The sequence below is a fragment of the Battus philenor genome, unplaced genomic scaffold (genome assembly GCF_028537555.1).
Source record: "Battus philenor isolate CCGP_79_NKW_IND1 unplaced genomic scaffold, ilBatPhil1.0.hap1 SCAF_27, whole genome shotgun sequence".
In the NCBI taxonomy this organism is placed as follows: domain Eukaryota; kingdom Metazoa; phylum Arthropoda; class Insecta; order Lepidoptera; family Papilionidae; genus Battus; species Battus philenor.
In genome coordinates this window covers 7455905-7481876 of record NW_027181690.1, presented here as the reverse complement: position 1 = coordinate 7481876, position 25972 = coordinate 7455905, and the positions used below count along the sequence as shown (strand labels likewise).

The window sequence follows — 25972 nt, the reverse complement described above, 5'->3', positions numbered from 1 at the left end:
AGGTCTAAGGTCGCTTAGACGGGCGTTTGGTGCAAGAGCCCCAGTCCCTCAATACACGTTTAACATTCCAACCTAACAGCATTCGAGAGGGTCGTGCCTCGAGGTAGTCGTTTTGCTACTGCCTGACTAGCATTACTACCGCTTCGGAAAGCGCTAGAACTAGAATCTAATGAAAAATTATAAAAAATGAAAAAGTATATTAATAAAACAGATAAGATAGATAAAAAGAACAAAAAAAAATACAATGATAAAACTGTACTGTGATAAAAAGGAGTAATTTACTGTAGTATTTTAGGAGCGAAAAAAAAAGGAAGAAAGGTGGAGTGTATAAGAAAACAAGGAAGCCAAGAGAGTGTAAGATATTATGAAGAAGAATAGACGAAGAGTGAAAGAAATTATGAAGAGTGTATGGAGAGAAAGAAAATGATAGCAGAAACGTAAAAAAAATTATTTAACAAAATGTAAAGACCCTCTTTCGTCTTTCCCTAGATAGGGTCAAGCGAATAAATGTAATAAAGCATTAGCACTGACAGAAATTGTTGAAAAACACCTACCATATTTCTTTATAGGACGATCGAGGGATGTCTTCCATATACGTTCTTCGACGCCCTCACTAGCTAGGATAGTTTGTTTTATAATGTAGCCTGAACTTTTAAAAGATTCACATTGCTGCTTGCTAACCGTGAGATTCTCAACTAGGGCTAAATAACGTCTTATTGAGATACAATGAACTTTAAGCAACGGATAAAGTGCAATAGAATTATAACTTATAGGCCGCGTGACTGGAAATTTTCCACGATATTATTCCTGCAGATGTGTAAAAAGCCATTTATCTTTGATAAATACAAGAATTCCATAATAGAGTTACGTAAAGAACATTCATGCCGTTAACTTGACATATTAGTATTTCATTTTATTTATTTATATAGATAAAAAATATCTTTCCGTACCTAATGCTCTTTATATATAAATAGACTAGCCTTATTGTTATCGCGTCGTCGAAATAGGAGAGTGTCTCTCGGAAGGCGTTACGGCGTGAGGTTGAATGTAACTAACCTACACTTGTAATAGATACTCAGCTGTGAGCAATGAGAATCGCTCGGAACATGAATGTATCTATAGTATTCTTGTAAAAAATTATTACATTGAACATGAATTAATAAGTAAAGTAACGTCATATTACACGTCGAATAAAAATAAATATAAAATCACCCCCGAGTGATAAGGAAAACAGAAGCAATAAACATAAGTGTAAACGCATCTTTAACTCTTATAGCACGTAAATCATATATTTTTACGTCATCGACAAAAGATGTTTCACAATAAGCATTAATAGCTTCGTCGCATTTGAAGTGGCACACAGAATGTGCCTATTCTAATTCTCTTTACAATAATGAAACTAGATGGCTATCTTGGGAACCTACCTGTAAACCCCTAAATCAGTAAAGCAATAAATTGTTAGAGGAAGTATACATTCTCTCTGATGTCGACTATAGTGTTACTGAAACCGCTGTACCGCGCCGTAGGTATGCGCGGCGAGACGGAGGGGAACATCGGCCCATTCGTAACGTCCGTTCACCTTCAAGGATTGCGGCAAAGCACATATTTTTTTTGTTTTCACACTTTTCTGAGGCGCGAAACAGCGATATTTTACTGGTTCCAGTGAACCTTATGCAGCTACATTTCTACCATATTCCCAAAAAATACAAGGAGTGGCTGAGCTTCTGAAAACATCTGCAATTTAGTCTTCCATACCGACAGCAGATTATTTTTGCATACCAACGGAGACCTTTCTCGACACTCCGTGGTCCTAGTGGACCACTTTGAGAGCTAGGGCACTATAATACATTGTGTCTTATATACAATTTTCGTAACACATTCTCAAGTAAAGGTAGGTTGGTTGTTTTAAAAAGAAAAAAATATATAAATCGCCGTTTATTCGTCTTATAAATTGAACAATAGTATACAATAATTTGACTACTAAGCGACATAATTATCAATACATTCCTGTACGCAATATGAAAAGATCTACAAAAATATTTTATCGTTCTTGTATACATTTATGGTACCACTTCCATCTCTGTACAGACTTCCAAACAACACTGTGAACCTGGAAAACAAAATTTCTTTAATTATTAAACTAAACAGAAATGCCTTGCATTCCTTCTTATAGAATTAACAAATCCTTAATGGGTCTTTTTGTAAGTATATATAATAAAGTCCAAAAAAATATCCTAGACCTTTCTTTTCTTAGATTAAATCTTAAAATAAAAGTATATTGTTAAATAAATTTTATTACAGCATCCGAGAGTTTTTAGTTGTGTCGAACTTGGTTTGTTGACTTATTCACATGATTGATATTATAATGTATACATCGAGTGTTGTCAAATTGTTAAAAAAGCAACTGTTTAGTTTCTGTCAGCCAATCAGCATTCTAAGCCAGTGCTAGATTAACAATGATGCTAAAATAATTGACGGTTCAAAAGAGCGTGCAAATGCCTATTTGAATAACGATATTTTTTATTTTGAATTTCAGCCGTAGAATGTCCACAGCTGGACATAAGCAAGGTGGATTTTCTACGCTACACTTATAGGTCCACAGTCTCTACTCCACAACCTTAAAACCCAGCTGCCCTATGTGGTTTTACCACTGCCACTTCAACATTCCAGTCCACATGGTCATATCGATTATTTTCGCTCGTTTACGGATCTCCTAGTCCCTGATTCAATCTCGTAGAGAAATCCCAAACATAGTTTTCTCTAAGGCTTATTGATCGACAGTGTCACTTAAAAGCTTTCCAATGAGGTTCACCGGTGATAGAGACAACATTTCAGTGTTATAAGACATCACTTGTAACACAGAGGTAGACATCTTGGGACACAGCAATATTTTCGAGTTGAGATTCGTAGTTTCCCGGACGCTGCCCAATTAAGCAACTCATCACGAATTGGATTTGATGATTGACGTCTTTCTCAAAATTGATGTTACCTAGTTACAACTATTTTTTTTCTGAGATATACGTATGAATAACTTCAGTATCGAACATACAACTAATATCGGTGCTGCTGGATATCATCTAATGATATAATAATACTGTGATAAAAAAGTAATGTAATTTAATTTTAAAAAACATAAATTCTATACTTATTCTACCAAATCAATTGCATCCCTTTCAAAGTAATACCAGTCAGATAGAACGGACTTTTGTCAATGCTTTTCCAGTCTTCGAAACAGTTGGAATAATCTTTTTTCGGTATAAACCCTTTTTCGATTCGGTTTTTATCTTCTCAATCGTATCGAAACGGCGTCCCCGCATTGGCCTTTTATAATAGCTAAAGTATAAGTCGCTCGGTGTCAAATCAGGCGAATATGGTGATTACGGAAACGCAAAAAAAGAAAAATATAAAATACCCTATAAAATGGTTTGGGCTGTGCCAAATGATATCCCAACACTATTATAGAGGTCTCTATTTGTCAATCGACGATTCTCAAGCACCAATTATTTGATTTGTTGGACGTGGCCCTCGTTTGTTTCAAATGACAACAAATTTCAAATGACAATTGTACCTTACTTTTTAATTACAGTAGCATGTTGTGTAACTTTAAATGTACCTCTACATATTCAACAGGTTATATCTATGAATTAAAATCTTTAATAAAAATTAGTCATATATGTGTAACATGTAAGTGATGGTATACCAATATTAGCTGGCTGCCGTAGAAGCGCTCTTGCTCATAAGCTTGGCCACCATCTCCTGGACTCTCTTCATTTCCTCTAATTGCGTGGTCAGCTGGTACAGACGGTTTTCGCGCTCCACCACCGTCTTTTCTAGCTGCTTTATCATCTAAAATAAATAAGATAAAATATACTTTTAACTTCATATATTTGAAAATAGAAGATAGATATTGTTAAATCACACAGTATAAAACTAATATTAAGATAAATGGATGAATATGAATGGAATATAACGTATTGTGGTGATCAAATAAATAAGCAGAGAAAAACAATCCGTCATCGTCGTTTTAGCCCATAGGTGCCCACTGCAAGGCATAGGCCTCCGCTAAAGATATCTATGTGAGTACATAACATAATCGTCATGCCCAACAGGCGGGTTGGTGTTCACAGTGTGGTCTAATTGTACGCAGAGGACACTGCTACCCGTCCTCATCAGTCTTGATTGTTAGCAGAGGCTATCCTATATAATTAATGCACAACAACCTACAATCACAAGTCTCGGTTCTCTACCACTGGACTACCGCTACTCAAGACATATTCTCTGTACAAATATATATAATTGAATTACTTGTACAAGCTACATGTATGCAATAAAGTGATAAAAAGCGAAAGGAAAATACGAGTACTTTAAAAATATGTATTAACTTGTAATCATATCATTATTAATAATTAATATTTCCAATAAATAACATCTGATTTATGAACGTGAAAAAGATATAGTCACAAATCAGCCAGCCTGTCTTCGATGTTACTATTTTATTCTTATAAAATTGTTATTTAAATTTATTATAAATATATATATCCGTTTAACATGTTATGTGGTCATATACACATAGCTTATGGTGTAAGGTGATAAAATTGAAAAACTTGACAGTGATGAAGGCAATAAAATTTAAGGTAACTATTGGAAATTACAACTGTGGGTGCAACATCGTAAAAGAAAATGTAATGAAGGTAAAGGTTGATATTAGCTTATGGCGCTAACGATGAAAGTAACAAAAGAAGAAAAGACGATGGTGACAACTATAAAAGCGATGAAGAAAAAGTTAATGAAGATGTTGATGAGAGGTAAGAGAGTGTCGATACTCACATTGTCTTTCTGATCGATTTCCTTTCGCAGCGCGCCCTCCGCCGCGGCTGCCTCCTCCAGTCTCTTGTCGCGCTGCTTCACACGCTCTTCGAACTTTATCAGGACACCCGCCAGCTCGCTGTTCTTATTAGCCTGGAGACAAATAATCATCATCACCATGTTAGTTGATAGACGCACGCTGCAAGACATTGGCCTCCCCTAAGATCATCACGGCAACGATCTTATGCTGTCCGCATCCAGTGACTTTCCATGATCTTAACTATGTTCGAGGTAACCTGGTGGGGAGCCTGCCCACGCCGCGTCTACTGGCTCGTGATCATTACAGAATTGCCATAACTGAGTTTAACTGCAGGGCTGTCCTATTATTTTTTAATATATAGCAAGTACAGGTGATTGTATTGAATATATAGGTTTTTCGACAAAAAGCTTTAAAGCTTATACACCTAATTCCAATGAATAAACACTTTAAAATATAATACATTAATCAATTTATTTCTTTTAGAAAGCGACAAGCCAATATCTTCTAGTAATGCAAAATCTGTATAGACAAATATACACAATAATTAATTTTAGTAGTGATACAAATAATGATGACTTTTACATCCGTAACCAATCACCCTGTATATTAATACCAGTCTCTTGTATTAGAGACTGAAGTTAAGAAATTACGATTATTTATTTTAAGATTTTTTAAAGCTTAATAATCTTATCTTATATCCTAAATTCATTTTGCCAATATTTAAACATTTTGATTTTTTGGAGCAAGTATAAGAACTCAATACAAACATAAATTTAATTTATTTAATTTTATTACGTTCGACATTTTGTTTAAATCTATATTTACCTGCTGTTCGAGTTTTTTCTGCAAAGCTTTGTACTCGCCTTCCGCTTGCTTTATCCTTTCTTCTGCTTCGCGCTCCCGCCGTCTCATTTCCGCTTCCATGTTCTAAAAACAAAGTACAAAAAATGTTAATCTATTTGTAATATAAAATTAAAAAATATTTTGCATTGCTACTGCTATTAAATAGTTCAGTAATCGTAAAGAAACCTGCAAAGGTGACATACAAGAAGTCACTGGACTAGCGTGGTAGAGTATAGCGTGTATACTTCACATACGAATTTTTTCTCGAAAGCTGTTCCAAAACCAACAGTCCACACAGAAGTCGGATTATATATCACAGAGGATGGACAACCCCCGATCATACTAGAGAGAAGCGGAGTTTTTCCGTCACTTTTTCTCCCAGTACTAACGCTTTCCGAAGTGGTATTAGCCAGGCAATAGCGACCGACCAAGCCGAAGTTCGGTACTCCCAGGCGACCTTGACTCATAGAGCGATCTAAGAACAATGCGGTGTTCCAGTCTCGTATAATAATATTATGCTCGTGCCGAGGCTCCCTCGGCACCCCGAGAACTTCACTTCTATAAAAAAGGTCTTATATTAGGCGCCCTCTGCGCCCTGCCACTTCAAACTCGCAAAAACTACTAATGCCATTCGAGCAGTAGTCACAGTTTGATTCTTCCATCGTTAACTTTCATCGCTAAGCTTTCCAAATTAGCAATAATATTAGCAAGGTGATAGCAACCGACCAACTCGAGGTTCAGCGCTGTTGGGTGCCATAGAGTCTGAATGCTAAACTGGTATTATCGACAAGTGACACCTCAAGCCAAAGTCCCTTCATGGGGACCTTTGAGCATAGTCGCTTCATGGAATGCAATGTGCCATATGGAACGCTTATTTTAGTTGCATTCTATGCTTTATGAATTTGCTATACTGAAACAACAGTTTCATGATATATTTTCTGTTGTATCTCTATGCATGGGCACAATTTATATGATAATTAATTTATATACACTTTTATTTTCTAAGACATTGTAACCAGAAATCACATCTAAAGTTACGAAATAAGTATAAACTACAAGAATAAAAATAAACATTAAGTTCACAGTTTTAGTTCTTATCTTTAATACAATGTTTATTTTTATTCGAGTTCTACCACTAGCTAGTAATCCTGGTGATAATGGTGTACCGCTCGCTTGGCAGTCGGGTGGGCGATCGCAATGTCTCATATGGTACGCAAAGGGCACTGCTGTATATATATATATATGTGTGTGTGTATATATATATATGTATATACATATATATGTATATATATAAAAAAGATTTTATATCGAGAATCGAACCAACAACCTACAATCCCTGGTTACAGACCTCTACCGCTGAGTTACCACTAATCATTAATACTGGTTAATAATTTTGCATAAAACATTGGTAGAGGTGTGTGATTAAATAAATAAAAAATATTTAATAAATAAATATAGCTTACATTCATCTCTGTTCTACATTCCTTCCTCAAGATCTCTTTCTGATTCTCTTTGTCAAGCCGCTCTGCAGCCAACTTGGCACGGAAGCCCCTGAGTGTGGTCTCCGCATCTTCCAACTGCTTGTGAAGTTCTTCTATTGTCTTTTTAAGTCTAGAAAGTTATAACGGCTGCGTGACAATTTCAGAGAAAAATAAAACGTGAAAAACTGTCAATTATTAACAAAATATTTGTCGCATCATATCAGTTTTACATTCAAATAAATGTTATTTATTATTCAGTGTGACATGCATTTCTCTTAATTTAAAAAAAAAACTAATTTGTAGTATTCTTAGATAATTTACTTAAAAATGTAGCAAAAATGCTATTTTTTGTATACCACGTGTTAACACACTTGTTTATTCAAACATACAGACTTGTTTTAATATTTTGAGGACAATTTTTAATTTAGATTAGGCAATCAGTTATAATATATTATAGGTATAAAAGTTTTAAAGAGGTGAAAGTATAGCGCATTTTCCACCAATTAATATATGGTACACTCTATCAAAAAGCAATACTTTTAGAAATAAAATATTACGTAATAATAATAACGCATGAAAAAGCATTTTAAAAGTTCAGGTAATACAAATTACAAATTAAAATTAATAATTTTTTACGACATACTTCTGCACTTTGTACCGTCAAAAGTAATTGGCCTGTAGCAGTCCGATAAAAAAATAAACTAACACCCAGAGGACAGAGACTCGCGATCGTAAGTAGCTGGTTCGATTTCCAGGACTTAATCTTATATAATTCACACAATATTACTTATATAGGGTTGCCACTGCCCACAAACAAGTTCGTAGGGGTTGGGCATCAGCGTCTTCTGCGTATCATAATACCACATTGCGATCTGCAACCAGCCTGCCAAGTATGGCGATTATGATATATCCCTTCATAGATATTTCGGGGGAAGGAAATACGTGTAAAATTTTTTTGCTGACTAATGAGTTATTCACCCCTTTAAAGCTTTTACACTTATAACTAATCACCATTTATATTTATGCAACTACTGTCTAAATATATATATATATATATATATATATATATATATACACACACAAAAATAATACTAGATATGACAAGAAATTGCACATAAATATATACAAAAAGAAATATGCATCGGCCGGGAATCGAACCCGGGCCGCCCGCGTGGCAGGCGAGCATTCTACCACTGAACCACCGATGCTTGATAGATAGCTATCAATATTGTAATCTATTCAGAGAATTCTTAGTATAAGCATTATATATATTTTTTACTTACTTTTCATTTTGCATCTGTGTCGTATACAAAACATCTTGTTGCGATGAGTTTGTCGCTTGTAACAACGCAAGCGCGTGCTGAAGTGAGGCCATGTGATCTGTAGCGCCCTTAAACATAAAAATAATTCTTATAAAAAAGATAATTGATTATATAAAATAATTAACTTATATAACTCATTTTAGTAAAACTAGCGCCATCTGTTAGCCTTAATTTGAAAAATGTTTTGAAGATGTAATACCATTATTATCCTATAGATGGCTCTGATTCTTATTAGGCAAATATTTAGACATTTGAATTCAATTTATATAAAAATGTTTATATATCGACTTACCTGCAAAGCAACAGAATGGGAGTGCAACCTCTGTTCTAGACAGGACATTTTATACCCGTACAACTCCATAACGCTAGAGGTCGCTATATCCGTTATCTAAAGTAAAAGAAATATAGATATTTTAATAACAATTTATTAATTTTTATTTTATAATATTTATATTAACAATAGTTTCATTAAATAATGTAATTTATTATTATAAGAATATATAACCTAACCAAAACATGAAAAAATACTATAGAACCTATTGGACTACAAATTACACTTTGTATGTCTGAGGACCAAGGTACTGTAAGGTTAGAAATATAATATTTTCAATATTATGTGCGGACTTCAGCCATATTTTAAAAAAATAGTAAGTTTATCGAAAACACATTCAAATATAAGTAAAGTAAGGTAAATATAAGTTAAAACATTCATTTTCTACCTTAGAGCAAGTAAATGTATAATATAAAATGGGCCTGTGTTTCACTTCGGGCTTCATTGGCAAACCCAATCAATACGCCACAGAGATTGCTGGGACGATTTCACTACCAGAGCAGTTTAGGAGTGAGGATTCATAGACATACTAAAGTATTAAGGCAGCCAAAAGGATTGGCAAGTTGAAGTGGCAGTGGTCAGACCACATAGCCCGCTGGGGCTTCAAGATTTTGGAACGTCCACTTCTGTACCGTAACAGCATTACGATCGTCGAAAGATGTAATCTGTGAGAAAAGCCTATTGCTGAAAAAAATATTATATTACGCTACCTTATCGCTGTGTAGTGCTTCATTCAATTTCGCTATTAACATATCTATAGCATGCTCTTGCACGGGCGTGAGTCTTTGCGCAGCCCAAGATACCTCGGCCTCCGCCTCGGCCCGTGGCGACGGGCTTTCTGTGCTGACTTCCGATACATTGTGCAAACTCTCACCAAAGACCTGAAAAAATAACACGATGATTATATTTTAATTCAAGTAAAAGGATTCACCTTCATCATCAACATTTCAAACTTGGGTTGTCCACGGCTGGACATCGGCCTCTGTGATATATTTCCAACAAGACCTTTACCTCAACATGGTAATCTGTCCTGTGAGTGGACCGGCGATGCGCTTGTTGGTCCGTGGTCTCCACTTCAGAACTTTAGGACCTGGGTGGCCATTCGTTATTCGCACCGTGTGTAATGAGTGTAATGAGATTTTAGTTAAGAAATGAAAAAAAAACACTCATCATTATCAGCCAGTCCACTCCTGGACATATGCCTCCCTCATATTAGGTAGAATGCTGCCTGCATCCAGCGTTTCCCAACTACCTTGACGAGGTCATCTGTCCACCTTGAGGTACATGTGTTGGACATTGCGCTACGTTTGCTGGTCCGTTATGCACTCTAAAACCTTGAGATCCCAACAACCATCAGTCCTCCGTGCTGGGCTATGTCATTCTGTTTCGTTCGTCTACAGATCTCATTCTTGATTCGATCCTGGAGAGCTACTATGGAACTTGCCAATGAAGTCCAAAGTGAGAAACCACTCGTCACTGCCGTAATTCATCACAGATAACACACATTGGTTAGACCTTCGTCTTTGTGTACCGCGGTATATTGGACAACCCATTTTACTTCTCTATAAGGTATGTACCTGGTTCATCTGATCAGAGGGAAAGTAGTGATGCTTAATCAATTGTAGTACTTGCTTTCTTCTCAGTCCATTATTGCTCGTAAGGCCGGCACACAGCAATTTACGGACCTGGAAATTAAAAACCAATTTTTTTTTTCATATTTCCTTTTAAACTGTTTATTAATCTATTACTTATATTAATAAAAAATAGATAGATAGAAAGATAGAGAGGTAGATATAGGTATATAAATTTGATTCACTTATATATATATCTCTTTGACAAAGTTTTCATTTTTCAATGAGTAAATATTGAATTAAATTTGAATTAAACATGAAAACTTTTATTACTTCCTTTTTCCATCCTAATTCGTTTTAAATATTTATTAATATATAGAAGCTTTTATATTTTGTTCTAATGTTACTGGAATACCATTTATAAAATTCAAAACACATATTAAAAGTAATTCGTCGGTAAAAGGTATATTATTAAACGAATATTTGAATGATTAAAGTCCTTTGGAATGATATCGTTAATTTTATATACATTCAGGCTTTATCTAACAGTTAGTGTATATGTACATGTATGTGTCAATATTTTTTTTAAATTTTAGTTGTAGAGTTTCTTCCTTCTTCTTTCTTACATCTATAACAGCTTGCGAAGCAGAGTAGAGCCAAAAAAAAAGAGATTTTAAACGGTTGACGATTAATATGAGTCCTGTTAAATGAATTTATTTTATGTTTATCTTTTATAATCAATACCTAACACATCTAATACTTAATGCCTAGAATGCGAATGGTGGATTTTAGATTCATTTTTGTAGTTCGTTAGATGATTTTATAATAGTACACAAATAAGAAAATACCTCATGCCAAACTAAGAGTATACAGAATCTTTCATGATAAACTTCGAAAGTTTAAATTTATTTTACTGAAATAAATTTTGAGCAATTGTAATCTTGCTAATAGTAATGTAAAGAAACTAGTTTATTAAATAATTCTATTTTGTTTTGCCGCGCTTATTTAATATCTGTAAATCAGTAGCTGTTCAACCTTGACTCTTCATAGATGGCGCTGATAATAATGGTATTATAATGGAGTCCACTGGGGTCGTCAGTCGGTAAAGCAGTTAGTATTAGAAATGTTAGAGTGATAATTAAAATATTGCAGAATAAATTTTTGAAAGGAATTAACAATTAAAATAATAAACTTTTAATGTCGTTTCTCTGTTTTGAGGTACGTTAATGGTATAAAACATTAAATATGTGATTATTGTTACCGTTACCTACCGTTTTTAAAAATAAATCTGTTTTCAGAACAACACATTGTTATTTATTTGAAACATATACTTACATGGTCGAGAGAATTTACCGTATATTAATATTTAATGGAAGTAATGTTAAGTTTGATGGATTTTAAATTTTAAGTTTTATGTTATTTATTGATTTATTCCCCTAAAACGGTTTTTCGAGATATTTATATATATGATGATTCCACTGGAATCACTTATTTACACTGCACTTACAATATATTTGCGATAACCACATTATATATTAACATAAAAATCTTTGTATATTTAAGACCAATTAAAGTTTATCTTTTTCAATATAATCTAAGGCATTAAAACAAAATTACTGTACCTGTTATTAGGGTCCATAGAGTGTTCTAAATATTCACAGATATATAACAAACTACCAGAAAGCGATAATTAATCTCTTAGTAAATTCATTAAGCAAAATCACTTTCACAAGGCATATTACTTTTATATTATTTCTAAGTATGTTCAAAATAAAGATAATTAAAATTAAATAAAATCAAAAAAACAAAACATTTTTCGTTAATTCAATTAACAAAAAAGCTAAAAACCTTTCTAAGTGTCTCAATTGTAATTAAACCACAATTTAATTTTAAGCTTACTATTACAGTAATGATCTTATATAATAAAGCCATTTTGACTTTGAATAATAGAAGAAAAAATTAAACCAGAAAGGTTATGCAATGAGCTGAAGTCATGCCTCTTCTTACCTGATGGTGAACTAATAGCCTATTTAACGCCGCTTCCCAATCCCTGGACAGTGGGGCCAGAACCAGCGCGGTGCGACAACCCACGATCACCGCCTGCTGAGAGGCCTCAATACCAATGGGCCCATTCTGAAAACATATTGTTCTATGTGTTTGTGCTGTCACTATAATTCACAGATTGGGTACTGAATTAATAGCAAACAAGATTCAAATATCAAATTTTAAATATTTAGAGGTACTAAACATTTTATAGTCCTAAAAAACTAAGGGAAAACAGTTAAAACAGACAGGTACGTCTGACCATATGCATGACCTGTGTGTATTTAACCGGCTTTTGCACAATTGTTTTGTGTCTGTCTCTTAGGTTCTCAAATTAAAATTAATAGCATTTATATGTCAAACTTGATAAATTAAGTGGTACTAAACTTTTAATTATATTATTAGGATATTAATGGTTTGTGACCAGAGGTAGCACAGCGGTAGATGTCTGAGACTTGCGATCGTAGGTCGCGGGTTCGAATCTCAGGATACAGTCTTATATTATGAAATGGGACTATTTTTTAACGGATTATGTCACCAGCCAGGTGGTAGAATTAAGGTGGATGTTCATATGTCATAGGTATTCAGATATACGATGATCTAGATATCGAAGTGTGTTGAGGACCTAAAAAAATGTACGCTTAAATATAAAAAGTCATATAGTTTATAATAACTTTTTATTTGGACCGTAACAGGCCATTCACAGAAATATTCGATTTAATAATTATATATTACTATAAATAATATAGTAATGCTTCGTCCAGGTTTGAATAATTTATACATTGTGCATTAATCACATAGGATTGCCACTGCTCACAAACAAGTATACAGAGCATTGGCAGCAGCGTCCTGTGCGTACCATAATACTACATTGTGATCACCAAACCGCCTACCAAACGAGGTGTTTATAGTATATCCCAAATAGATATCTTTGGGGGAAGCTTATGCCTCGCAGTGGGCGTCTATAGGTTGCAGACTAAACATTTTAATTTGTGAACACTGCATAATATTTGTAGACATTTGGAAGTTACATAGCACATATTTCGCCTGTTTTTTCCACTTTGTTTTTGTACGTATGTTTCTCTTTAAGCCACATTTCATGTACATATATAAATAGGCTTATCAATATTTGTTGCTATTGACAAATTAATAACACATTTTTAGCCTGTTTTTTCCACCATGTTTTTCTTCAAGCCATATTCATCTAAATACGTAAATAGGCTTATGAATATTTATCTATTGATATATTAAAGGATTTATTAAAATAATGATACCTGTGACGTGTATTGCAAGACACTGTATAACGTATCTTCGAAAGAGTCAGGCGTCACCTCTTGCATTACACATTCCTGAGTTTCAGTGGACTCGCAGAGCGCTCCAACAACTTGTAACTGTAAATAAGAGACAATTTAAATAATTATCATCACCGCCTCCTTATAGACTTCCAGCAAGACCAGTAGTAAGCGACCCGTGTCCAGCCTATTCCCGAGACTTTAACAAGGTCTGAGCCACTCTGTGCTCGTTTCAATGTTCATATTTATTTAAAAAATTAAAAACTTATGAAAGTTTACTTTTTAGATTTTTTTATTTTAAACCAACGCCATCTGCTAACCTTCATTAGAAACATTTTCAAAAATGTAATGCCACTGTTCTTCGATAGATACCTTTTATTCCTTTAATATGTTATTTATGTAAATGTATAGACATTTGGATTCAATTTATGTAACAATACCATTGATTTATCGACTTACTGGCAGAGAAACTGAATGAGTAAACCTCTGTTCTAGATAGAACAATTTGTGTTCATGCAACAAGTTTGATATGTCAAATTTGGAATATTTAGAGGTAGTAAAAATTTTATCTTTTTGTATTTGAAAGTTCTACTTCAATGATTATCTTACATATGTCATTACAGTGATTTCAGAGCGTTCCTTGGTTCATTTTATCAATCATTGTTATGACCATTTTGTTTTGGTAGATTGATTGATGATGACATTTTAAATCTAATGGCTATCTCTTAACACACACAAATAATCTTATTTGCCAATTGGCATTAACACTTTTGGGTGGTGGCAGAGACCTATAGAGGCTTTGCTTAACCCTTTTTATAATAACCTAGAGAAGGGGTTCCCTCAAAAACCTCCTTCCTATATGCTTTATTAGTTGTTTCTCTTTAGACGGACGCTTTGTAGAGTAACTAGGCGTATAGGTCCTCCCCTATAGCGCCGTACCCCAGCGCTAATAGTTGGTACAGACTCCATTTACACTAATAAAAACTTACCCATTGCAGACCAGCTCTTCCCGGCTCCAAGGCTGGTGGAACAAGCAAAGCTGGCAAGCCGTCACTTATCACAGCAATCAGTTCTTGTGGTAACCGACCTTCATCTAGTCCCAAAACACTTCAAGTCAATTAAACAGGATAAACAGGAACAATCAACATCAAATTTAAAGTTTAAACTATAGATGGATTGTAAACACATCCTTACTATGTTGTCAGTAACCGTTTATTAATTTCATTCTCACCATTTTAGTCGCAGGACGTCATAGACAAAACTTCGCCCATAGATTTCCAAAAGCCTTTTTCCTAGGACTTTAACGAGGTCCACCTTGTAAATGAACGTCTTAAACGTTTTTCATATATTTTTCATTGTCATTCACTTTGGATAGTTTATAGTAACCACTTGTGTATGTCATAAGAATAATAAGCTAAATTTGATAAAAACTACAATCGAACTGAGCTTCCTTATAAGAAAATCCTTCAACTTAAAGCTATGAGAATTTTAAATGGTCTGAAACAAACCCTACCTTAAACTACAAACTTATGAAGACTATAATACAATACTAGAAAAATCTATTCCCAAGCTCTATTTATTACTTTAGAAATCCATTGCAATGTAATTAGATATTTGTACATATTTTTTAAATAAACTTTTTCCAATGTTTTACATAACATAATTTAGAGCCATTATTCTGAAGTGGTATGTAATTTTGTAAACATTTGCCAGCACAAGCTATTAATTTTATAAAGCATAGAAAACGGTGTAGCATGCCGATCTTTATTTCACTTGTAAAACTTTTTTCACATCACTATTTATCTTATACTTGTGAATGTTTTTATGCATATAGGTGTATTTTATTGTAATATTCCAGCAGGTGAATACATCATTAAGAAGTCTTTATAAAGAATAATCTTCTTAATAAATACCTAATCTCTATTAAATTTTTTAAGAACGCACATCAAAACAGATATATGAATATTCCAGTAGTTTTTATGTAAAAGTAAAGTTTTCCCAAAATGTTTTTCATAATACGAAAAACATTTTGGGAATGAACGAGTAAGACAGATAATTATTATAGCATGTGCGAGTGAGACAACAAACTGCAGAAACTATTTGGTGCCTATAAGTAGGCACCAAATAGTTCCTTTTATTAGTTTATTAATTAGTAATTTATTAAATCCACCTCCATAATTTATTAACCAGAAATCTTTAGGTCACAATATCTGCTAATAGAAGTCCACTAACTACTAAGCTACATGAACTTACTTGTTCTAATAAAAAATCTCTTTTAAAATTAAAGAATGTACCTTTGTATTGTGTTACAATCGCAGCAAACAATTCCAGCGACTCGGACAAACATATTCTACTCGCTTTCATACACAGACATATCAGCTGAGGATGGTGACATCTTAATGAATATAAATCTGAAATAAACATTACTGTTTTAATAACCAGCTAGAGTACTTCGTATTTCATCACAGATTTCAAATATCGAACAACGCTTTATTCACCAGAATAATATGGTTGCCCGTTAATATAGCGCTCTTTAACTGCGCTTTTGTATACGAGTGAAAAAGACAGATAGATGAGAGATAGTTGGTGGCCGCCAAAAGTTACAAGGAAATTAAAGGATGCGTTCACATGCAGCTAATTTTTAAAACGTTCACACAACTGTCAGCTTGTTTCTTTCTTAGTTATAGTTCATTGATTTTATTCTTTAATTCCATGGTATTCAGTTTTAACAAAAAATTTTAACTTGCCACTAATGATTTTTTAAACATGTTCATTCAGTGATTGTTTTTTATAATATTTAATATAGGGTTCCACTTATATTTGGACATGTCAACCTTATTAACACCGTCATAAATATTAGACATTACAACATTTAATAATCATTATAAAGTCAAGACGCCCATCTGCAAAATCGTCTAGGCGCTTCCAAAATTATTTTTTGACGATATAGACTTTGACAGAAATTGATGTGTGCCATCATCATACGGAGTAAATTCCAGTTGCCTCAGTGATTGTTTACTTCAGTTATTTTATTTTAGACTAGTTTTGTCTCATGTAACCGCATCCTTACAATTTACTACTGAGTAAAAAGGTAGATATCGCTTTTTTTAATATTTACTCTGTTGGGCGAATCACATTATCATCATGTCAGCAAATAGACACTACAAAGCAATAGCGATATCAGCTACCTGCCAGTATAAGTTACTTCAAAACTTTTCCAGCCATTTAAGAGAATCGCCATTTTGTCAGTCTGTCTGTACAACAGAAAGACAGACAAAATTTTTAAAAAATGTGATTTTCTTATATGTACCATATATAGATATTCATATGCATGTAGTAAAAAGCAGTAATTTTAATATAACAAACAGACACTCTTATGTTATTTAAGTGTCTAGATTTACTCTTTTAACCTAATTGTAATGGCAGACTGCCCTATATTTTTTAGCAGTCAACCTAGGTATTTTCTTCTTTTTTACCTATACGAGATGATAGAACTAAATAAATGATTTACCTAAATTAACCAAAACAGTGAGGAACTTCAATGTATTCTGCAAGCAACTTGCCGAGTTCTCCGGTTCGCCTGTGTCATCTGCAGCTGAGAGGCACAATTCATCTGTGTCCTGGAAGACAATATGAATAACAAATATAGAACCATCACCTTGTACTACTGAATCATTCACAAAAATATAAAAGATAATATTTTAAAATAATACTAACTTCAAAAATTTATTGACGAACATATTACTAAAATAATTTGAAATATAAAATAATGTAAGGAATTAGAGAGGAAGTTAAAACCTTAGGAATATCAAGGTTTATAACAAAAACAGCAAAAATTTTTATACAAAAGCTGTTTGCTCATTGGCACTTACACCTTCACAAAGCTTAAGGTGGCAGAGCTGAGCTAGAGCAGTGGTAGTCCATCGGTAGACAGAGACTTGCATACACAGGTCGCAGGTTCGTATCTCTTGATACAGTCTGATATAATTCACACATTGTCCATTAATTATATAAGATTGCCACTGCTTACAAACAAGTTTCCCGAGAATGAGCAGCAGCATCCAGTGCATTCCATACTATCACACTAAGACGGCTAAGCCACATGTCAACTGTGGTGATTATGGTATATCACCCCATAGATATTTTTGGGGGAGGTGTATGCCTTGTAGTGGCCGTCTATAGACTAAAATTGCAGCGGACTGTCTCTTTTAAATTTAGCTTTGGCATCAAAAATAACATCATATTATAGTGCTACCGAAACTGCTAGCAAAATCGAGGCGAGGAACAAAATGTTAAGACTGACGGAACGAAGCGGTCGCTACTCCCCCCGTCTCGCTGCCCGCATACCTAAGGCGAAGTCCAGCAGTTTCGGTAACATCATAAGACCATTTTGTAAACCAATTTATCATTGTTTTTAAATTTTCTGATCTTTACTTGTACTTTAAAATAAAATAAAGGTAATTCATGTTACTAATTGAGAGTAAAAACCTAAGTAATTTTAAAGCAAAATAACTTATACAAGTATATTCACATAGAGAATCATTATTATTTAGTTTAATTAGGATAAATTAACAATTTTAATGTAGTCTTATGGATTACGCTTTATGTTCATGTCTTTTTTTTAATTGTTTTGAATGTATAAATGTGTGTGTCATTGTGGTCTGAAACATATGTTTATCTATATATCAATTAGATGTAAAAGTCTCACCTTCAAAGAATCATTGAGAGCAGCATCAAAATTAGGATAAGTCAATACATAGCTCTGCAGATTGTTATCTGAACATAAATCATTAATAAAGGTGTATGCATGAAGTAATTGCGTTGCATCCCTGTCACTGTAAACAATAACATGAAATTATTAATTTATATATATAATAATAGAAATATTCTTACACTAGTTAATAGTCAATCTCACAAAATAGATAACATGTACAACATTATATATACCAGAGGTGACAAAACTGTGGCTCTTTGAATGATTATTTTTGGCTTCAATTGATTGTCAATTATTTCAATATTTAAATCTATATTATCTATGTCTGCTCCTGGGAAATCGAAACAAATTACTGGGGTGAATAATAATAATTATTATTATTATTCCAACATAAAATTAAAGAAATCTGAACACGGATGATAATTAACTAACCAGCATCTTAAAAGTATTATTGGAGTGCTGTCATACATGTGTGCCATAATATCTAAATTCAATACGCATATTTTGTACTTTTGTCATATAATTTCAATAGATATAATTTTTGGAAAAAAACATTCGCTTGAGTATTTTAATGCGTATTAAATTGCGGCTCGCGAAAATTTTCAAATTTCGAATAATGGCTCAAACTATCAGGAAGCTTGGCAACCCCTGACATACATTCAAGTAGTAGTAGCCCAGTGGTTGAGGACTTAGACTTGCAATCATAGGCATATCCAAATCCCTGAATTCAATACATAATTCACACTTTGTGCATTAATTATATAGAATTGCTCATAAACAAGTTTCCAGAGGGTGAACAGCAGTATCCTCTGCATACTATAAGACATATACTATTAAGTGAAATGATGATATATACATATAAAAAACATTCAACAAAGTTTATTTATTTAAAGTACTTTATATGCTATTATGTCCAGCAGTAGGGATTGAATTAATAGATAAACATGCACCTAACATTTCAGTATTACCTATGGTATGTGCCAAGCTGGGGTTCAGCCCTCTTGGGTGTCCTTGTGTCAGCCTAAATAAATAAACAAACAATGCCTACCGCCAATTCCAACTGGAACTGGAAATCTGTGAAGGAGTAGCAGAGCCAAATGCAATATAGCTAACATAACAATTATTAATACTTACACAATTGCTTTCTTAAATGTCTTCATAGTACAGCATAAATAACTGTGAACATCTGTCTGACGTGTAGCCGCGGCGCCTCGAGTTGCTCCAGACAAACAGAGTAAAAGCCTACACACTTCCACTCCTCCATAGCCTCCATCCTGGAAAAAAGATAACGTTATATATAGATTTTCAAAAGATACATTTAACAATTTTCACTAATTTTTAACAAAATCCATATGCATGAATTTTTATTATGCAACATAAATGACACCGCAGGTAGATCTGGCCAGATAAGTTTGTTTTAAAAAAAAATTAAGTATTTAGATTTTAAACACATTGTTTTGAGGATTCTAAAGTCATCCTCAACTATCCCATCTCAGGGTTTTCCAAACCTAGGATCACACAACACATGCAGCAAACACTCATCAACCGCCAATCCCGCTGCATTAGCATCAAATCCACCTGCTACACATTGCACACCAAACACGTGTGATCCAACAAAATCAGGCACCACACAACAGATAGACTAATATGTTTTTGGAGGTGGCTGTCCCGGCGCTCCAAGGTAGGACCAGTATCCTACCTTAGATTGCCAAGTGGTCTTCACTGCCCTCCAAACCACACACTCAAATACAAAACACTAAACAATAACACACATAGGACTGGGATTTGCATGCAAATGTCATTGTGCATAATGGAATATGTCTGTCTAGTTTTTATTTTTAAAAGTTCAAGGATTCTTCCATTCCGTGGATTCATATCTAATGAGGCTATAAAAGCACACAGGACTAACAGCACTCAAATCTTCAAAAATAATAGTAATGTTTTCAAAAATTTAAAGTACTAGTGGCACTTGTTAATACACCAAATAAATAAATTCCAGTGTAGTTTTAAAAAAGCTATATTTTGAAAACATCCATTTTTAACGTATATTCCATCAACACCCATGCAGTTAAAATTTTGTTTATTATGATACTATGATGAGTTAGTACATTTGTGGAAATATTATGTACATTTATATAGATAATGTATAGTAACCAACTGTACCTTTAGGCTTATTAAGTGTACAACAAATTCCTTGGCATCTACTGTTCTCATAAGTGCATAAATTGCTGGTAAATTTCCATAACATATATTAACAAGGACTGTCAATGACTTGTGGCCAATAGCCTGATGCTGAGGCTCTATCATAGGTTGTACAATCCAGTCTGTGAGTTGTTTCATAAGTCCAGAGAGGTAGGATTCCTGCCAACTGATTTTGATACCATAGGAGATGTCCTGAAAACTCAGACAGATTATTTATAGCTCAAAATCACTACTTTTTTATATGTACAATATATAGTTGTATTACCTGCATAACCGCAAGCAATTTTATTTTTTTATCATTTGATATAACATTGGATAAGAGACGAGCAAGAATTGGCATAAATCTGAAAGAATCAATAAATCATTAAATAATTATTAACACAATGGTACATGAGTGTGTATTAATTATATCCATAAATGTATAACATATATAATACATAGCATGATTATTTACAGATATAATAGTATTTTTTATCTATATTTATAATTTCTGAAGCAGATTTTTGGATAGGGTGTACAAGACACTAATTGATAGCAAATGAGGTATTTGTTCACCCGATAAAAACTTTTACACCGTAACCAATCACCCTCTAGAGAGTTAATGTAACATACTAACTTATATGTATGAGTAAGAGCATATCTAGCATTTGGTTCAATAGCAGCCCGTGCCAGTACAGCCACTCCAGCCCAATGAGGACCTCTACTGTCGCTCATTACCCTCCAAAGGGAACTGAAGAAAGCACAAACTTCCGACCGTCCAGGTGAAAATATTGAGAGGTCACATGACGATGCTATCAGCTGAAAAGGAAACAACAAAAAAGTTTCAAACACGAAAGATAAGCTGGATTACGACTAAAAAAATTCTGAGTACTTTGAAAATATTATGCACGAATTTTCTTCAGTACGTATATGTAACCCTAGATATTGCGTCTTTATATGAAAGAAATATAAACATTTTAAACGTTGGCAATGATATTGAATATTATTACTTACACCTAAATACCGAGTCATTAAATTAATTGCGGATTCGCTGTGCGTTGCTTCAAATTCACGAGCAGCCGTAATAAATGCTTTTAAATTAGCAAATTTAGCAACCTCGGGTGCATTGCAACTCCAATTGTCTACTCCGTCCACTTCCATGATTATATTACTCAGTCAGGATTACTATACAATTAAATATGATTGTCTGTAAATTTACATAAATAAAGAAATAACATCCAAACGGCAAAATATTTATAAAACCGACAAATACATAATCTCACAATACAGTATAAAATTTTAATTTCAACTGTTTCTTTGTTATTATGTTTACGATTGGTTGTATTCCGTGTTATATGTCAAAAAACGTCTCGTATTTTATTGGTTTCAACAATCTGTTTACAAAATCAACGGCCAACCATTGGTCTCACTTAACCATAAACATTTTCTTTAACATTTTTGCAAAAGACAATTCGAACATAACTTTCAATAATTAATTTTATAAACTTTAAAATTTTTATTTCTTAACGCACAACGACGAATACAAAAGTTTTAAATGTGTTGAATAATGTAGAATAATAAGGAAAAGTGTAACTAACGAATTTTAATTGGCATTTTACTAAAACAAATTTATTAAACACAAATTCCGCTTTTCAAGTATTTTGTTATGTTGACTTCCTTCACATGTTTTTTTTATAATTTAATGGCCCGATCTGATAAACAAGATCCATATCATCTAACCTTAGCTTTAAAGGCTGTAAAGGTTGTCATGCCCAACGCGAATATAGACTAAATTTGTAACCTATAGTTTGTTATGTTTGTCTATTACACATAAATTGTAATCTTAATGTCATAAGTTAATAACTTTACATTGCTAAATATATAAATCTTAGTTATAAAAATGGCATTGCCAAAAGCACAACCAGCCGAAGTTTTACGAGCCTGGCAAAAAGATGATTTCTATGAAAAACAATTCGCTGGACAATTGGCACGAATAATACCATCTCACCATGCTCCAAAAACAATTCCAATTTCTTCGTTACTTTATAAATCTTTTACCACGCTCAAAGATCTCCAAACACTAGGCGAAGAATATTCTGGAATAGTACAAGTTGATGAAAGTTATCACAAATTACCAACATACGGCAATCGGCTGCTCAGTATATTGCTGTCAGCGTTTGGCGAAACTGTAACCCGAAAGTTGCTTAGTCAAGTTGAAAAGAAAATAGAAGTGAATGGAACTTTACGTCCTGAAGTACAAAACGTTCTTTTGATTGTTGTTAAAGCCTTAGGTAATATAGTTCCTCAAATCGAAAGTATACATAGGGCACTATCATATATAAATGGAGGTCCTTTACAAATAGGCAAGTTCGTGTCGGGAATTGATTATGTACACGTAAGACCCGCAGCTGCAGCGTATTATGCCCATCTAAGGTTATTAGGTCTTGTTACTCTATTACATGCATTTGTGTCCAGTGGGAAGTCTCTGTATGAGGCTAAAAAGAATATAGAACAACTATCCAATTTTCCTAATGAAGTTGACAGCAATAAAACATGTGTAGCATGTTTAGAAGAGCTATTGCACCCATGTGTTCTTCATTGTGGACATCTTTTTTGTATGCAGTGTTGTTATGGGGCATTGGACAATTGTCCGTTATGCAGAACACCTTTTACTAAGAACACAGTTGTCCCTATTATGAATTATTATCCTGGTGAATTATAATACACTAGAATGGACATAATTTTTGTACTACTAAAAAGATGTCCAAATCTTAAAATTTTAAGTATATATTGATACATCAGATAATATACAGTTAATAGAGACTAATGGTAATGTTAAAAAAACTAAGTATGATTAGTTGTTTATATAAATGAAGTAACTTAAATTTACCTAGAAAAAAAAAGATTAAGCTTAAAGGGTATTAATTAATATTTCCAAGTGACAAATGTATGTTTACCTTCTCATATTGCTTCTTTAAACAGTAAAAATTACACCGTTATGGACAGGCCATGTATCTTGTATGAAGAAATCCTTCACAGTTATCTTCAAGCAATAATAAAGTATAACCTGAATATACCATTATATACTTGTGAAAGCTCAGTTAAATATATATTGGCCTTCGGAGCTGATAATGTAATTGTGAAATTTTATATTAAAATTTTATGTAGTTCCTATAGTAATATATAAATAAATCACCATCATGTCAGCAGATAGAAGCCCACTGCAAGGATTAGGCCTCCCCAGGCTGCCAGTGAGTTCCTGCAACCTTGACTTTCTTGTTGGTTCACCTGATGAGGGCTTACCCATGCCTCACTCATCTGTACTTTAAAAAAAAAAGTTATTTTTTGTTATGTTGTAACTTTTTGTAACAGAAGCTTGATTCTGAATGGGCAAAAGCAGGTTTGTTATATTTTTATATCTTTGGTGGCTGTGATAATAAAACAATGTTATATTTTACCAAAAACCTTTAATTTATTAACTTTCAAACAAATATAATTTATTAAGATAACAATTAAGTATTTAAAGGAACAGAAACAACTCCTATATTCTACTTACACTAAGTTATGAGAGATTCAGCAAGAAATATTAAGTGTAAATGCTTTAAACAAAAAAAAAGCTAAATTTTTTACATGCCCATTTTTGAATTGCATCACCTGAATTATTTTTGTTTTTTTGACAATAACATTTATGAAGTATTTACAAAAGTTAATCTCAATAAAAGTTGAAGCATTCACAGCATAACAAACATAGTTAAAAGTAATATTTTTAATTTTCACACTAAAACGTTAAAATTAAAGAGAAAAAAGTCTAGCTTGACTAAAGTTTAATTGAAGGCATAATACAAAGTAAAAAAATACTCAATTGTTCAGACACAAAAATATGCCATACTTTTTAGCACATTATAACATTTATAAATACAGAATTCACATAAGTCACAAACCATGAAATACTGTTTAGTAACATATAACAATTATCCATTTAAAAATCAGTGTTCATTAATTTGTAATGTAGAGTATTTGATGTTTACTCTACACGCAATAGTTCAACATCAAAAATCAAAGTCGCATTAGGTGGAATGATCCCTGGGTGGCCTCGTGATCCATATGCAAAATCTGGAGAACAGGTAAGTCTAGCTCTCTCGCCAACTGACATCTGTAAGAAATATTAAGTAATTTTTTATATTTAAGATCTGATATTTACAACTAAACAGCCTGCAACAGAAACCTTGAAGAGGAATTCTAAACAGCCATCCATAAAATATGTCATATATCACACTTTGTGTAATAATCCCCTTGAAAATATTACTAATTTACAAGACAAGGGAAGGGAGGCTTATGATGTGTTGATTTATGAATTATTACAAAATTTATATTGATAAATTTCAACTACAAATAAAATACAAAACAAATATTTTTTTTATTTTTTAAATATTAAAGCCACAACAACCCAAGCTGGTGGTCAAGCAGGTCCCTCCTCTGAGCTGTGCACCATCACAATGAAATAATCACCTACTAAGAGCTAGAGATTGGGACTCATTGGTGAAATAAACATCTGTTGACACAAATTAAATCACTGCATAGATCTTCTAGACTTACAGGCTTATGTAGGCAAACAGCATTTGTACTAACATTCTTATAAAACCAACTTTTATAGGAATGTTAGACCTTAAGCTTTTGTGCAGTTTGTTAGGTACTTATTTTCAATATTAGCATAAAGTTTGTCAGTTCCTCCTTATTTTTCTTGCAGCTTATTGGCATGCATATACAACGCACATATTTTTTAATTTGATCAATTCTCAGTGTGCACCTCAAGAGGAAGAAACTTGTATCTTAGGAATTAAAGAGATAGTTCTTAATCCCTAGGCTGTTGCATTTTCATCTATTATTTAAATAAAACTTTGAATTAAAGGTTGATATTTGTTTTGAAACTTACTTTGGCTAGGCCTTGATCCCAGCCTTTTATAACGTCCCCTTTCCCTAGCGTAAATTTAAAAGGTTGACCTCGGTCTCTAGATGAATCAAACTTCTTCCCATTTTGCAGTGTTCCTGTATAATGAACAACTACTACTTGACCGGCTTTTGGGTAACTGGTGCCTAGAAAAATAAAAACGTATGTGTTTATAAAATTAACAGGCATAGCATAAAATTATTAATTAACGACATTCTTAAAACAAATTACGAACCGTTTCCAGGCGAAATAGTCTCCACATCGACACCCATCTCAAGAAAGGATTAAATAAAAATTACACAAAAAATTAAAATTGTATCTTCCACGAAAAAGTGCAAAGAAAACTCGCACGACAGATTATATATTTGACAGCAACAAATACTTTATTGTATAACCAGTT

The 25972-nt window shown here is 33.2% G+C and overlaps 3 protein-coding genes and 1 non-coding gene across 4 annotated transcripts; 1 reads left to right on the top strand and 3 right to left on the bottom strand.

Annotated features, from left to right (window-relative positions):
* Nucleotides 1–1935: 1935 nt before the first annotated feature.
* On the bottom strand, nucleotides 1936–21951 carry LOC137925475 (protein CIP2A homolog L). Its single transcript, XM_068768922.1, has 20 exons — nucleotides 21639–21951; nucleotides 21262–21443; nucleotides 20911–20989; nucleotides 20607–20837; nucleotides 19578–19717; nucleotides 18438–18564; nucleotides 17241–17349; nucleotides 16024–16140; nucleotides 14719–14822; nucleotides 13712–13828; nucleotides 12402–12527; nucleotides 10401–10508; nucleotides 9534–9704; nucleotides 8785–8880; nucleotides 8454–8560; nucleotides 7153–7300; nucleotides 5672–5773; nucleotides 4828–4959; nucleotides 3701–3846; nucleotides 1936–2110 (listed from the first exon to the last, which is right to left on the bottom strand). Exons 1-19 carry the CDS (start codon nucleotides 21783–21785, stop codon nucleotides 3706–3708), a joined length of 2484 nt encoding a protein of 827 aa, XP_068625023.1. The 5' UTR covers nucleotides 21786–21951; the 3' UTR covers nucleotides 1936–2110; nucleotides 3701–3705.
* TRNAG-GCC (transfer RNA glycine (anticodon GCC)) lies at nucleotides 8308–8378 on the bottom strand. The gene has a single exon. It is a non-coding gene; the product is annotated as a tRNA-Gly (tRNA).
* Nucleotides 21952–22474: 523 nt separating the features above from the next.
* Pex10 (peroxin 10) lies at nucleotides 22475–24045 on the top strand. The gene has a single exon (XM_068768832.1). The coding sequence runs from the start codon at nucleotides 22525–22527 to the stop codon at nucleotides 23344–23346; it is 822 nt and encodes a 273-aa protein (XP_068624933.1). The 5' UTR covers nucleotides 22475–22524; the 3' UTR covers nucleotides 23347–24045.
* A 203-nt stretch (nucleotides 24046–24248) lies between these two features.
* LOC137925400 (peptidyl-prolyl cis-trans isomerase Fkbp12-like) lies at nucleotides 24249–25929 on the bottom strand. The gene is made up of 3 exons (XM_068768831.1): nucleotides 25808–25929; nucleotides 25558–25718; nucleotides 24249–24777 (listed from the first exon to the last, which is right to left on the bottom strand). The coding sequence occupies exons 1-3, from the start codon at nucleotides 25842–25844 to the stop codon at nucleotides 24649–24651; spliced, it is 327 nt and encodes a 108-aa protein (XP_068624932.1). The 5' UTR covers nucleotides 25845–25929; the 3' UTR covers nucleotides 24249–24648.
* Nucleotides 25930–25972: the final 43 nt, after the last annotated feature.

Coding starts and splice junctions, on each gene's coding strand:
- LOC137925475 (XM_068768922.1), bottom strand. CDS start 21,785: ATGGAAGTGGACGGAGTAGACAATTGGAGTTGCAATGCACCCGAGGTT. Junction 21,444..21,638: donor TAATGACTCGGTATTTAGGT/GTAAGTAATAAT, acceptor TTTCCTTTTCAG/CTGATAGCATCGTCATGTGA. Junction 18,565..19,577: donor ACATTTAAGAAAGCAATTGT/GTAAGTATTAAT, acceptor TATTGTTTACAG/TGACAGGGATGCAACGCAAT.
- Pex10 (XM_068768832.1), top strand. CDS start 22,525: ATGGCATTGCCAAAAGCACAACCAGCCGAAGTTTTACGAGCCTGGCAA.
- LOC137925400 (XM_068768831.1), bottom strand. CDS start 25,844: ATGGGTGTCGATGTGGAGACTATTTCGCCTGGAAACG. Junction 25,719..25,807: donor GACTATTTCGCCTGGAAACG/GTTCGTAATTTG, acceptor TTATTTTTCTAG/GCACCAGTTACCCAAAAGCC. Junction 24,778..25,557: donor GGGATCAAGGCCTAGCCAAA/GTAAGTTTCAAA, acceptor TATTTCTTACAG/ATGTCAGTTGGCGAGAGAGC.